Source organism: Camellia sinensis, chromosome 3 (genome assembly GCF_055761805.1).
Source record: "Camellia sinensis isolate YWXY chromosome 3, ASM5576180v1, whole genome shotgun sequence".
Taxonomy (NCBI): domain Eukaryota; kingdom Viridiplantae; phylum Streptophyta; class Magnoliopsida; order Ericales; family Theaceae; genus Camellia; species Camellia sinensis.
The window spans coordinates 11466347-11481779 of record NC_138963.1 but is presented as its reverse complement, the minus strand read 5'-3'; the positions used below and the strand labels follow the sequence as shown (position 1 = coordinate 11481779).

The 15433-nt window shown below is 35.8% G+C and overlaps 2 protein-coding genes across 2 annotated transcripts; one reads left to right on the top strand and one right to left on the bottom strand.

Annotated features, from left to right (window-relative positions):
• The first annotated feature begins 1639 nt into the window (after nucleotides 1-1639).
• LOC114287485 (clathrin light chain 2-like) lies at nucleotides 1640-5605 on the top strand. Its single transcript, XM_028230864.2, has 3 exons — nucleotides 1640-3506; nucleotides 4068-4221; nucleotides 5041-5605. The coding sequence occupies exons 1-3, from the start codon at nucleotides 3229-3231 to the stop codon at nucleotides 5386-5388; spliced, it is 780 nt and encodes a 259-aa protein (XP_028086665.2). The 5' UTR covers nucleotides 1640-3228; the 3' UTR covers nucleotides 5389-5605.
• Nucleotides 5606-6045: 440 nt separating this feature from the next.
• On the bottom strand, nucleotides 6046-14225 carry LOC114287484 (Protein kinase superfamily protein). Its single transcript, XM_028230863.2, has 7 exons — nucleotides 13674-14225; nucleotides 13431-13565; nucleotides 10712-10824; nucleotides 10337-10547; nucleotides 9685-9922; nucleotides 8614-8764; nucleotides 6046-6552 (listed from the first exon to the last, which is right to left on the bottom strand). Exons 2-7 carry the CDS (start codon nucleotides 13486-13488, stop codon nucleotides 6208-6210), a joined length of 1116 nt encoding a protein of 371 aa, XP_028086664.1. The 5' UTR covers nucleotides 13489-13565; nucleotides 13674-14225; the 3' UTR covers nucleotides 6046-6207.
• Between the last annotated feature and the right edge of the window lie 1208 nt (nucleotides 14226-15433).

Sequence of the window (15433 nt, the reverse complement as noted above, 5' to 3'; positions counted from 1 at the left end):
ATGGCCTATTGACTTTAGAAAGTTGCAGAAACTAGAAAGGTTGAATTTGTATGGGAATGGTCTGGGAAGTGGGGAAGCCAACGAACTCAGTTTCATCTCCTCTTTGACCGACTGTAGAAAATTGAGAGTATTGTATCTAGATGAAAATAATTTCGGAGGGATATTGCCTAATTCCATTGCCAACCTCTCAAATTCTCAATCCAACTCAACTCTTTTCAGCTGCAGCAAATGAAATATATGGGAGCATTCCAACAGGTATTGAAAACCTTGTCAACTTAAATTCTCTGACTTCGTATTACAACAAACTCTCAGGAAGTCTTCCAACCTCTATTTGTAAACTCCATAAGCTACAAGAAGTTGGTATTGGTAAAAACAAGTTGTCAGAGAAAATCCCTTCCTGTATTGGAAATTTAACATTATTGAACAAGCTTTGGCTAAAGCAAAACAATCTTGAAGGAAGCATACCTTCAAGTTTTGGAAATTGCCAGAATTTATTGTTTTTGAGACTTTATAGTAATAACCTGAGTCAGCATACCCCAAACATTGATGAATTTGTCATCTTTGTCGATATCCTTAGACCTTGATGATAACCATCTCAGTCGTTCCATACCAATAGAAGTGGGCAACTTGAGAAAGCTGGTTAAATTAAACCTTTCCCATAATGAGTTGTCTGGTGGGATTCAAAAGCAGCCTAAGTAGTTGTGAAACTTCGGAATACCTTTATATGGATCATAATTTCTTTAGAGGAACTAATCCACAATCTTTCAGATTTTTGAGAGCCACTGAAGTTCTAGATCTTTTGTGCAACAATCTCTCCGGTGAAATTCCCAAGACTTTAGGTACTCTTCCGTGTTTGAGGAATTTAAGCCTGTCTTTGAATTTCGATTTATGGAAATAATAAGCTTTGTGGAGGAATAAGCCAATAAAGCATGGTAATAATTTCAAAGCCCTTGTATTTGAGTTCATGCCAAATGGAAGCCTCAACACTTGGTTGCATCCAATTCCATCAACTGGGGTACATAGGGAACCAAAGAGTTTAAACCTTCTTCAACGCATAAATGTAGCAATTGATGTGGCCTCTGCTTTGGATTATCTTCATAATCACTGCCACACGCCAATCATACATTGTGACTTAAAGCCAAGCAACATTCTTCTTGATGGTGACTTAACTGCCCATGTGAGTGATTTTGGTTTAGCAAGGTTCCTAAAGCAACATGACAATGAAATTTCTCAGTCATACCAGCTCCCTTCAAATTAAGGGAACTGTTGGATATGCAGCACCAGGTAATGTGGCTTTTGTACGTATATGTATATATTATATGACAATTATCACAAAACTAATAATGTGAGATGTGTTGCAGAATATGGCATGGGAAGTGACCTGTCAACATACAGTGATGTTTATAGCTACGGTATCCTTTTGTTGGAAATGTTCACAGGGAAAATACCCACTGATGACATGTTTAAAGACGGCCAGAACCTTCACAAATTAGCTGAAATGGCTTCGCCAGAACAAGTGATGGAGATTGTGGATCAGGTACTTTTATTCAAGGTGGAAGATGAGGAAGCAACCAGCAGCAACTCTAGGACACAAGCGAAGATGGAGGTAATCCAAAAGTGCTTGATCTTAATATTCAGGATTGGTGTGGCATGCTCCATGGAGTGACCTAAAGATCCGATGAACATTTCTAATGCTTACAAGGAACTGCAGTTGATTAAGGAAATGCTTGTTGAGAATAATAATTCCAACTGATCATGAGGTAGGCTTTATTTTTATCGGTGCCTCATTTACATTGGCTAACTTGTCTTGATATTGCGAGGTTATGACAGATTCTACCTGAGTTCCTCAAACTCTAAGGTTCTATTTGCTTCACTAGAATGAGTTGAAATGGAATGGAATGATCATTCCTTAAGCTTTCATATGGAATGATCATTCCCTTAAAATGGTTAATGATGATTCCATTCATAATGTATTTTTGTGATTATTTTTTTACTCAATCAAATATGGGAATGAACAATTTGATGGAATGTTCATTCTATTCCGTTTTCATTCTAATAAATCAAACACTATCTAATTTCTTCTTCTAGATTTGCTTGTATGCTCTGGTTTTTGGTGAACTCAATTGTCCGACGAGTCTTTCTTTGTGTCATTGTTTTAATCAGATTTTGTTGATTTTCAATCTGTTTTAGAGTTCTGATGGATTAGGTTGATTTGAATTTTGATCTCCTTTTATAGATTATGAAACCTTAGATACAATTTTATACACACTAGATAGAAGTGAGTTCAAGATGTAAACCCTAACTTAATGTGCGTAAATCAAGTTTTAGAATGAGAAATTTTACCTGTTTGAAGACGATCGAAGTGGATTTGGATGATACCAATGCAGACGAAATTGAGAGATATTGACTATGGTTTGTGTTGTGAGTGCTCGTGCTGGTGGCAATGATTTTTATCAATACCGGTGGGACTTTAGTTCCAAACATATCACTGTGGTTCAGTTTGGAAAAATTTCATAATTTTAATTTGAATAATTTTAAGAGAGATACTAATTGCACACCACTTTGTTTCAAAGACAATCGTTTCTTTGTCCTTAATATTTGAAATAAAGTTGAGTCGAATAATGACTCTTAATTTTAATTTTATATTTCTAATTTTGTTATAATATGATCTTTTTGTTCCTTTAATTTTACACATGATTTTTTTCTGTTCAAAATTTTAAAATGATCACATTACAATAAAATTAAAAGTGTAAAAATTAAATTGTTCAAACTAAAACTACGGACCATGATGAAATTTAACTCAAACAAAAATTAGTAGTGTAATTTACCTTTTTATTTATAAAAAAAAAAACTATAAATCACTAGAATAATAAAAAAAATAATTACATTATAAATAAAATCTATTATGGTGCACTTCTTTAACACACGTAATAGACGTGCACCAATTATAAAAAGGAAGAAGAAAAATGTTAAATTAGATGGATGAATCATTATTCCCCCAAATATGCTCTCCTCATAACATCCACTATTTTTTTTTTTTTAAGTAAGCCAATACACAACTGCCACGCAACCACTTCTAATGATATGTCCTCAACATTACTCTATTACATTTCTTTACCAGACGACTAAGCAAGCTTCTCAAGAGGCCATTCGACGAAAATTTCCCCAAGACACAGAGAGAGAAAGAGAGAGAGAGAGAGAGAGAGACAGTAGTGTAGTCGGAGTGACATGTCATCGTCGTTCGCCGCCAGCTCTTCCGCCGTGACTCCGCCGTTCGACGACGACGACGACGGCGGCTACGAGCGGTTCGATTCCTCCAACTTCGCCGACGGCGAGTCGGCGGAGGAACCGTCCAACTTCTCCTCCTACGTCGCCGCCGCAGATGATGAGGTGTTCTCACCGGAACTGAATGGAAATAGTGGCTATGTGGCGTCGGACGGCCCGATTCTTCCGCCGCCGGCGGCTATGGAGCCGGAGGAAGGGTTGGCACTGAGGGAGTGGCGCAGGTAACCTTTATTATATATCAGTTTTATATATATATATACACATGTACGAGTTGATTCGATTAGTGATTGCGATAACGATGTAGCGTCGATCAGATGAATTTCATTTCCATGTTTTCTTGTTTATCTAGCAATTGAATCGTGGTCAACACTGAAGCTTTGTGCAAATTTGAATTTGAATTGTGATGATTGATGTGTATAAAAATACACTATTACTAATCATTTTGTACATCGATTGGTTAGATTTTATGGTGTCTCATATAATTCAGAACTCAATTATACATCTTTCTATTGGACTTTGTTGTGCATAAATAAATACATCACTAATAATCATTTAGTGTTTAACTTTAGTTGCTAGTTGTGGAGTCTGATCAAAAATAAAAATAAAAATAAAAAATAGCATAATTTTGAACCAATAATGTATAATATACACATACATATATGTAGATATTGATGTGAGATGCTTATTTGTATTTATGAGATACATGTACACAGATATTGATATGTATGTACCTTTCAGAGTTGGTTATGTGTTTTTTCTTTGATTGTTTGCGTATGTGCCAGATTGAATGTGATTCGATTGGAAGAGAAGGAAAAGAGGGAGAAAGAAATGTTGAGAGAAATAATCAGGGAAGCTGATGAGTACAAAGTCGAGTTCTACAGGAGGCAGAAGCTTACATGTGAGAACAACAAAGCTTCCAACAGGGAAAAGGAGAAGGTAATATCCGCAGACAAAATATTACCATATTAATTATAGCATTTCACTTTCATTTTTTGTTCCAGTAATTAGTTTAGTTATTGGTGTTTCTGGGTTGAGCTGCTATTTTGCCTAGATATGCTTGTGTTTGGCATTGAGTTGTAGAACTAGCATTTTTACCTTTAGAATTTTGTGTTTGGAAGTATGGAATCCATGTCTTCGATTTGAAATTTGAGGCCATCTTAGTACAAATTTTGAACTATGATAGCTGGTGATTCCAATTTTAAGGAGTGGATTCCATGTTGACAAACATTCTTTGCAGAATTGTCTAAGTACGTATGAAAGTAAGTTGCTCGAATGGACTTTGTTTGTTGTTGAATTGTAGCATGTACCATGGAAAGGCATTCTATGTGGAGACTGGAGAGTTTTAATATAGTTTGCGGGTCATCAAGTGCATAGGTAAAGTAAAGAAATTGCTTAATTGATAGGCTATCCAAATTTAATTGGGAACTGTAGAACATTTGGGTAATTAGGAGTTCATGTGGTGGATTGTAGACACCAACTAGTGCCTGTGATCCATTTATATATGTCATTATGCACTCTCCGAGCGTTTAAGCACACAATTCAGATTTTAGGGCATCTTTGAACTGAATCTCTTTCAGTGGTTAGCACTAAACTAACATTTTCTCTTTAAACTGCCACTAACAAGAAACTCAGTTTTGCCTGGATATATCAGTTGAACTGATATTTGGTGCCCCCAACAAACTTGAAATTTCACAAAATAAAACTAATATGATGTTTGAAGTATGAGGCAATGCCTAACTTGGATCTATATTGCAGCTATTTGTGGAAAGACAAGAGAAGTTCCATGCAGAAGCTAACAAGACTTGCTGGAAAGCAATTGCAGAACTCATCCCAAATGAAGTGCCAACTATAGAGAAGAAGGGGAAGAAGGAGAAAGAAAAGCAGCCATCCATTGTTGTGATCCAGGGCCCCAAGCCTGGTAAACCAACCGATCTTTCAAGGATGCGTCATATACTTGTGAAGCTTAAACACAATCCACCATCCCACATGAAGCCTACACCGCCACTGTTGTCAGAAACCAAGACAGATGCCAAAACTGGCACTTCACCTCCGGTTGCCGCCTCTCCTTCTAAGCAGGCCTCTGTTCCTGTTCCCGAGGCTTGAGAGTGTAAGTGGTGGCATGCTACATTTGATTCTGTTTGTAAAAAGAAGTTAGCATAAGCAGAGATGTTGAGTTTTGTATTATAGTGGACCTTGAATGTGTGGAAGTTTTAGAGATTTAGGGGCATTTCTGTATGTACAAAAGGCAGTCTGTGGCTTGTTTTGATTTTGTTGGATTTATGTCTACTCCATTGTAATTTTAATGTTCTGCTGTTCTTCATCCCCTTTTCCTTCTACAATGTTTCTGTCTTGTTGTTTTTGGACGATTCTTTTGTTTGAATTTTCATTGTCTTGCCTTCCTTTTTGATGAACTGGGTAATGTCACGTGTTTGATCCAGTCTAAGAACAGTTGCCGGAATTCGCAAAATAGGGAAATAAAGATCCACATGTGTATGTTCAGATAACAATTTATATATAGGAATCTCATTTTGCAATCAAATTAAAATTGAAAATTTTCATTTGTGGATAGAATGTACCTCAAAATCATAGCACTACATTTTAGACCAACAATGGCCAGTTCAAACTTGCAAGTAACAAGGGAAGAAAGAAAATATATGGGTTGAGATGTGGGCGTGACAATCAAATCACTTTCTTTCGGTACTTACTTCCATAACTTTCTATTTACGCAAACAAAGATCAGATACGATTGTGAAGCCATGGTGAGCAGATTTAAATATTTATTATGTGGAAAAAAGAATAGAACAGAAGAAGCTCCCAAAGAGAATGCCATTTTAAAGGCGCCTAGAAGAGAAAAAGGTTTTAAAAAGGTCACAAATTGACACAGAAAAATAATTTGGATTAAGACACTGTACTGTACATTAATCACCTAGGAAGCATCTGTGTCACACTATCCAACTGGCTTACAATAATAGAAGGATTTACTGATTGCTTGCCTTTGTTTGATGATGTCTCCTGTGAACTGCCACCAGCCCCATGCCGAGAGGAATTCGTGAAATAGACCCCCGGCTCCGTCAATAACTTCTCGTTGAGGATAACATCTTTGGAAAGCATCTCCACCACTTGCTTCATTCCAGGTCTTTGATGAGAAGCTGCTTGGGTACAAAAAAGCGCAACCTTGATGAACCGCGTTACCTCGTCCTCTGGATATTCAGTTAGTTCTGGATCAACAATGTCTAGAAGCCTACCTTCTTCTCTGAGCTTCCATGCCTGCAACAACATTCTCATTTCAATCAACACATATATGAAGATAATGACTTGCAAATCATGTGTGCGCGCTTCCATGTCTGTAACAACATTCTCATTTCAATCAACACATATATGAAGATAATGACTTGCAAATCATGCGTGTGCGTGTGCGTGTGCGTGTGCGCACGCTTGCTTTATCAATTTAGTTTTAACTTCTAAGGATCTTCAACAAGGGAAAACTTCCGGTCCTGGTTCAGATACACATTAAATCTATAGCCATTGAGTGAACTCATTACAATTGAGAGGGAAGTTTGTGCCGAATAAATGGACCGAGCTAACCCTAATCTGGACCTTTGTTTTGGACCGCACGATCCAATTTGGTCGTCTAGGATGTTGGATCATGTTAGGCGGTCAACGTGGATTGCGGGCCAAGCCAAGCACGCACTTTGGTGATGGGCCGGGCTTGGTTGGAATTAGGCCATCAACACAGACCGTGCTGAACAAGGAATAAGCCACGAGTATGGGCCGGCCTAGGCCAAGATGAGATCGCTGCCTAAGACCGAGCTAACGCCAGAACTAAGTGGATGGCGAACTATGAGGATTTCAACCGGGCTAGGCACAAAGAGTCCAGACGGTTGGGCCAAGCTATAGGAATGGTAGAATGGCCGACCTAGATTAGCCCGGTTGGATGTGGCAAAAGTGAAATCAACCCAAGCGGTTGCTCGGTGAGGGCATCCCACGTGGCCCAATGGAATAAAGAGAGGAATCCACTCAAGGTACGCATCAATGCTGTTTGGCAGTTGGCTAATATTGTTTGGCAATATTGACGCGTACACGTGTAAGGAATAAAGAGAGCAGTACAGTCACGTGTCCAGCAAAAGACGACAAAAGTAGTGCGCATGCAACCTTAGGACGCAAGGCAACAACCTAGATAAGGCGTATGACCTCACACTCAAAAAGGGGTAAGAGAATTCTAAAGACTCACTCTCTCTCTACATTCCTTCTCTCTCTAAAGGGTTCTAACTTGACCATCGGAGGGATTTTTCGGCAACACACCCGCCGGGTAACTCACCGTCATTGTGCTTTTAGGAAGTAAGACGCCATTCAGAGCAAAGCAAGATTAGTAGCAAGGTGTACAAGCGACGACGAATATTTACTCCCTGTACAACAATAATAAAAATAATAAATAAATAAAATTTTAGCCATTGAGTGAAATCATTACAATAATAATAATAAATAACACCAAATTAGTACACATTAATGTGTGTTTGAAAAGGAAAAGATTGAATACACACCTAACCTTTGGCATAATGTACAAAATGGTAGCCTCAAGACTTGAACCCATAACCTCAAGGTTATTAGACCAAGTCTTAACCATTGAACCAATGATCACCTCTCATTACAATAATAATAATAATAAACAACAAAAAAAAAAAAGTCCCCTACAAGGTTGGGTAGAAAAGAGAGATTTGTAGGTGGTATCTAGACAGCCACTTCAAATGGCCTAATTTTAACAGAATGACAGAGAGTGCAAGGACACTGGAAACATAAAACACAAGACAGGGGAGAACATCACATTTGACATTGAAAGTCATCCAATGGAAAGAACTTCAAATCTGACAGAAAATCGTCCAATAATATAGATTGTGTGGAGACCCTAAATAGATATATAGCAAGATAATCCGCCATTTGTCAATAGCATCTCAACAACATAGAGAAAAGGAAGCATAAGCAAATACTTCTTGAAAAGTCATGGTGATAAAACTACAACCCCTTTCTCAGAGGGCCAAAAAAATTAATTAATTAATTAAAATTTTAAAAATAAAAATAAAAAATGTTCATAAGCTACAAAGCAATCAACTTCCCTCAAATTTACAGTACGAATACCTATGTGCTCCATTGTTTCAATATGAAATCTTCTGATGAGGAAAAAGAAAACACTTTAATCTTATAAATGCACCTCCAACTCAAGTAGTGTAACCCCAAGTTTTCAACCCTTTCGCATGTTTTCTTGACAATCAAATAAAGAACATATAAAATAGCAATATGGACAGTAATCAATATAGTAGTTCTAAAACCTACCCATTCCACCAGAACCAAAAGATCCCCTCCAAATGCTGTCTTACTGCTACTTCTGCTACTAATTATTTCAAGTACCAGAACCCCAAAACTATATACGTCTGCCTTTTTTGTAAGCTGTCCTAACAAGGCGTACTCGGGGGCTAGGTATCCCCTGCAGAACGTAAAAGATGAACGGTGAGATATGTAGAGGAAACAACAAATGAAAAAAAGAAAGAACAGAAAAAATCTCCCAGCTATGGTGCAAAAGATATATATATATATATATATGAAAGTGATAATCTCCCATGATCGCATGAATAACATCATGATTACATGACACAAGCAAAGTAATGCTAACCAATTATTACATTTTCTGAAAAAATATAACCATTTTAAGTCATTGGGTAAATTATAACAAGTTCAAACTTTCCCCAGGTTGCTAATAACAATAGGGTCACGAAATCAGCAATTAATTTCAGAGAAGGCCAACACTTCTTAGTTTTGACGGATACACTATAACACATCATTTTGAGTGCATACCATAGATCAGCAGTCAACCTTCATTCATCCCGTGAAGCAAACAACCAAAAGATAAGTTTCAATGAACTAAGTAGAAGCTGAAAACTCTGCCATTGTCAAAGAAACGCAAGCTATACCCATTTGACATTTAGCAAAGTCGAAGCTACCCAAATTAAATAAAACCCTGTATCTGGAGACTCTATTTTAAATTTTGTTTCATTCTCTAAGATTTAATAAAAGAAGAAGTCTACAAATATGGTTCACTTTCCATGCTCCAGCAGTCTCTATGTATGTAATATCATGTACTGGTACAGCTCATACTAAGAGCTTCTTCTATTAAAGTAGAGAGTCAATTCCAGACAATATCTTTCTACGACATCTACATTTTTTTTGGATAAGTTCTACAACATTTTCAACATTACCAGATGAATACTGAATCCTAGTAACTTCAACAGCTAAAGTCTTGAGTAATAAGATCCATGAGAGCCCCAATTATAATTTCCCAACATGCAAATAATCCAGGCAGTTCACCAAGGCATACAAGAATAAAATGCAATAAAGAATCATGCTTACACTGTTCCTGCCACTCGAGTACTAACATGAGTGACATTATCTGGAAAAAGTTTTGCCAGCCCAAAATCTCCTATTTTAGGATGGAAGTTTCCATCCAGAAGTATATTGCTAGCCTTTATATCTCGGTGGACAATGGGTGGTTCGGCTTCCTCATGAAGAAATGCAAGACCAGAAGCTGTACCCATACAAATAGCAGCCCTCTTAGGCCAAGCCAGAGTGACACATTTACTTTGTGAACCTGAAATGGAAATCTTTATACATTAGTTTAACCTAAACTTGATAACTCATTATACTATTACTAACACACACACACACACATACATATACATACACTTGCATGTATAACGCAACTACACTTCATGGTGTAGACAAATCCAAGACCTTAATCCATGGATTATTCTGAGAAAAGAAAAACAAAGAAAGAAAGAAAAAAGGAAGCTGGATGCTTCACTTCCACAAATACCAAAATTGGCTTGTCATGGATTATTTTACAAACGATAGTGAATTTTGAGAAAAAAGGTTGGAGTCCAAATTCTAAAGCCACAAGTCATCTCAAGATTAGTATGTATGCAGTCTTTTACAATTATTTTGCCCTTTAATTCACTCCAATTGAATTCAGAGTCACATCTAATTTCAATATTTTGAGAATTACCAAGTATAACACTAGCAAGGCTGTTGTTCTCGAGATATTCGTATACCAAAATCCGATTTCTACCCTCAATACAACAACCAATCAGTTCAACAAGGTTTGGATGGCGGGTATTTGAAATCAAATTAATCTCTGTCAAAAATTCATTGGTCCCTTGCTTTGACTGAGCAGATAGACATTTGATGGCGACAGGAGTACTGTCCCGTAAAACTCCCTGCAATTATATAGATTAAAGCTGAATAAGTACCAAAAGCTCCAAAGTATGCTTGCAAACATATCTGAGCAATCTACAATTTTCTTCTCCCTTCCCCTCCCACCAGCAAGAGATGCTAAAGTAACTACATAGTTACCTGATACAATATAATTTATCGATCTTACCTTATAGACAACTCCAAAACCACCTCCGCCTATTCTCGTTGATGGATGGAAGTCCCTTGTTGCTGACCTCAACGAATTATAGGAAAAGAGCCTCACATTGTTGGTAGCAATCTCTAACCATGCACAAACACAAAAAATGCCCAAGAAAGTAAAGACAATGTGCAGAATATTGAAGTGGAATCACTACAATTTTTCTGATAAAAATTTGGGAGGAATCACTATTTATCAAAAGAGGGGGGAAAAATCACAAATAGAAGTGAAATAATTAAATGTTAAAACAATACTAATTCATTAACAACATGCAGATCTGAATCTTGGACAAGTTTTATGGTCCATATACCGAACAAAAGAAAACTTTGGCACAAGGAAAGGTTTCATGGAGTTGGAATATTTGGGTTATTATAGAAGCCTGTGAATGTTGAAAAATGCCTAGACCCGAAATCCTGATTTTATTTGTTCATGCAAACAAAATGCACGCATAAAACTTCATAGGACCACTCCAAAAACTCAGTTAAATTTTGGGCTAATAACCAATGCCATTTCAGATAATGATATAAATACATATATGGACAACATTTTTGGTATGCTTGGTTGTTAAAAAATATTTCTGTCTTCTCTTTCTGAATGGCTAACATACTGGTGTTATATGTTAAAGAATACAGAGGAAATACTCAACCACCTTCTCTTGCCAATATTTATGATCTGAAATATTTTCACCTGTGTTCATTGAATCATACCAATAATGGTGTTGGAGGCATTAGGCTTTTGGATGGGGAAGGGCTTGTAGGATGGTTAGACTGGTTTGAAGCACATTGGCTCAATGACTTTGGTGGTGACATGTTAAGCAAGTGGCACGGGGACACTTCCATGGGTGAGCGGTTAAGGCTGGGCATTGTATCGTGTTGGATCGTTTCGTGTCATGGCATCTCGGGTTCATGTCAGAATTACCTCAAAACTAACCTAACCCGTTTATTATTTCGTGTTATCGTGTCGTGTCATTTTCGGTCCATGTCTGGGATCTGTCATGTTAACGTGTTATGCTAAAAAATTTCACTATTAACTAAAAATATAAAATGTATGAAAAAAAAATTGAAAATTTCTTCACAAGTTAAATTTTATAAAACTAATCTCTATTAAAATGAAATTATTTATAAAAATATTTGATTTCAACATAATTTTATTTTCTTAATTTATAAAAATTATATTTTATTATTATATTTTTTACTAGATTAACTCAAAAAATACATTAAGTTCAATTAAAAGCAAAAACAAAATCTATATTAAACTTAAAATCATATTTTACATACTTTTCAATAAATTGAATGTAATTACATAAGAGATTAAAAAATTTCATGATAATCTTTTTTGGAAATAATATTAAAATATGTAATTAATTCTTAGACGAGTTATCGTGTCAATTTCGTGTTATATAGATTTGACACTAACCCGGCCTGTTTAATATTCGTGTTACCGAGTTGTGTCATATACATGTTCGTGTCAGGAAATAGTCAACCTTAACCCTCTATTTCATGTACGATTCAAGTCGTGTTATCATGTCGTGTCGCAAATTCCCACCCTTATGAGCCGTACAACTATGGAAGTTGAATTGAAACAACTGATGCTAAGCTCTTTGTATTTAAGACTTTCAAGTCAAATTTTTTTTTTCTTGATTTTCAAAGCGACATTAGGTTTAGGTAGGGTTCTTATAGCTTTCTACTTGTCCATGCAACCTTCATGTGGACTTGAATGCACCCTCGTGCTTTTGGTGAAATATTTTTCTTATATGAAAAAGGCTCAAACATCTCTCATATTCACACATGTTTTCCAAGTTCAAGACATACCTAAGTTTTTGAAGAATTTATGGGGTGAATAAATGTCAATCTACAGAGGCAAACATAAAGGCTAGGCTGGGTGAACATTATGCTCGCCTGAACTTGAGCAGTTTAATCCATCATTATTTAGATTGGCATGAGACCATTTTGCAGGCTCAGATGTGTTGGCATATCCTAAAGGGCCTATCAATGCACACCAAGCTATAGATACTTAAACAGATTCCTAACTCGTAATTGTGATCGATAGTAAAAACAAATAAATAAATAAATTGCATGATCACAGAGGTTATTCTCAAAACAAAGTTCTTGCCCCTGAAGCTTAAATTTTGAAATGCATTAAACTACATAGGATATTTAATGACTGATAAACCTTGGCCAACCTACACTAACTAAAAGTTCATATATACAAAACTTTGAACCTGAATCCTGTACTGCACACACCCTGACCATGACGTAGTTTAAGGGAATGGGCACCAAAGAAAAATGAAAATGTTAACTAAAATGTTGCGTTCGCTGGAATGATTTTAGGCAAGAACGGAATGGCTATTCTCCTAAATTGGTGAATGGTTCATTTCCGATGGCAATTCCTCTTTCTTTTGTTTTTGTTTACCTAACCAAACATGAGAATGGATACTAAACAGGTACACAAAAGACCATCCAGGACTTTCAAGCTGTGTGCAAATTGAACCGTTACATCAATTGAACCATATCCGTATTCAGGCCATAACCAAGAGTTGAATAGGTCAATAAAGTTCAAGCCCATCTCCCATAACTCAAAAAATCACAAACTTTTACGAACCAAAAAAATAATAATAATAAAAATAAAATCTTGCATCCAACAAATAAGTACTGCATACAATTACATAAAATCATATTCATGCACTTACCTTCTGTTTGAGCCTCAGATTTCTCTTTGCAAGAACTGAATGCTCCAAAACAACTCATCTCTTTCACTCACAAACACTTCTGATAGGGACTGAAAAAGCTTAGCTTGCAATCACATCTTCTCTTCAATCCAACACCTACCCAATTTTCCAACCACACAAACACTTATCTAATTAGTCACCAAAAGACACATCATTGACAATAACACCAAAACCCACATCGATCAAATCAAACCAAGACCAAACCTGTGTTTTTCGTGGCGATTTCAATAGAACCGCGTTACGCAAATAACAAAACCCAGTTGGGTTTGGTCGATTAAGAATTCGAGAGCGATTGCACGAATAGAAGAATTGGGAAAGACCCATTTACTAATTAATATCTAAATACAATATATATATATGTGTGTGTGTGTGTGTGAATGTGTATATAATATACCAGTATTATTTAGATGAGGATAGCTTTCTTTTCCGAGTTTGAGAGTTTGACAATTGGCCTTTCAAAAAAAAAAAAAACAGAGAGTTTGACAATTGAGTGGGACACGGGCAGCCACAAGTGTCCATTAACGATGAAGAGAGTGAAAAAGCGGACTTGGACTGGCGACAATGACTTGGGTTTCCTTGCTTCATGTTCTCTCTCTCTCTCTCTCTCTCTCATGGGAAAGTGTGTATCACGAGTCCAGATTCCCTCCTTGAGCCCCTCCTTCATTCCCTCCTTGCAGGGGTCTTCGGGTCCACTTTGAGGCCTAATTTTGATAATCCGAACCGTTCACATTTTTAGATTTATTCAGTATATTATACCTGTAAAAAATCAAGTTGATCGGATATCAGAAAGTATGCGTTCAGAAAATTGGGACTACAAACTATTTTTTAATAAACAGTTTTCCGAACACATACTTTATGATATTCGATCAACTTGATTTTTTACAGGTATAATATACTGAATAAATCTAAAAATATGAACGGTTCAAATTATCAAAACTGGACCTCAAAGTGGACCCGAAGGCCCTTGCAAGGAGAAAATGAAGGAGGGAGCTCAAGGGAAGGATCCAATTCGTGTATCACTGGTCAAATTATTGACATTTCTAATTCTTAAACAAGTCAGTTCTAATGAGCGGATTGTGAGCTCTACCTATTCTGACGTGATATTTTTTTTTCTTCCCGTTCATTAGTGTTTTATTAAAATATCAGACGACAATGCTACGTAGTTCAAATTTTGTAGTTTAAAAATGATTCAAATAGTTAAAACGATGTCGTTTTGAGTACAAAATAACATAAAAATGGTCAAAACGACGTCGTTTTGGCCATTTAAACTACAAAATTTGAGTTACGAAACATTTTTCAATATCAAAATTAGTATTTTGAATTATTATTGTTGATATTTTTGATTAATCATAAATTTTTATTATTTTTTAGAAAAATATTAACAATCTCAAAAAATTTATCAAATTTTTTATTAAATATCTGACATAGATGTTGGGTCCACACCATGTGAATTATATGTGTGTTCCACACTAACATTTGGTAAAAATTTTAATAAAACTTTTAGAATCTCCAATATTATTTTATTTTTTAATTACACAACACAAAATTAAAAGTTTTATTTCTATCATTAATCACTATCAAAAATAATACAGAATTCTAAATCTAGAGCTCTAATTTGAGCTATAATAATGTGACAAAATAAAAAAACAAGATACAAATATCATATCATGAATGAAGATCAACTCATTAAAATTTCACTAAAACTTTATATTTAGAACACTTGATCTTTTTCCAATCACCATATATTAATCCAATAACTTCTCGTGACGCTGTGTGTAGGGACGAAATCAAATTTTTATTATCCGAAGGGTTAAAAAAATAATAATTTTTTTCATCATATACACAAATATGTACAATATTATATATAAATTGTATATATACATACAAAAAAAAAATTATATACCATAGAAGCAATCTTTAATGGAATGAAAAAAAAAATTTAGTGAAAAATAAAAAGAAAATGC

Bases quoted from the DNA above. Each gene is read 5' to 3' on its own strand.
- LOC114287485 (XM_028230864.2), top strand. From the start codon at position 3,229: ATGTCATCGTCGTTCGCCGCCAGCTCTTCCGCCGTGACTCCGCCGTTC. The intron at 3,507-4,067 runs GTAACCTTTATT...CGTATGTGCCAG, and splicing joins GCACTGAGGGAGTGGCGCAG to ATTGAATGTGATTCGATTGG. The intron at 4,222-5,040 runs GTAATATCCGCA...TCTATATTGCAG, and splicing joins CCAACAGGGAAAAGGAGAAG to CTATTTGTGGAAAGACAAGA.
- LOC114287484 (XM_028230863.2), bottom strand. From the start codon at position 13,488: ATGAGTTGTTTTGGAGCATTCAGTTCTTGCAAAGAGAAATCTGAGGCT. The intron at 10,548-10,711 runs GTAAGATCGATA...ATATAATTGCAG, and splicing joins GTTTTGGAGTTGTCTATAAG to GGAGTTTTACGGGACAGTAC. The intron at 6,553-8,613 runs GTAGGTTTTAGA...ATGTTGTTGCAG, and splicing joins TTTTGGTTCTGGTGGAATGG to GCATGGAAGCTCAGAGAAGA.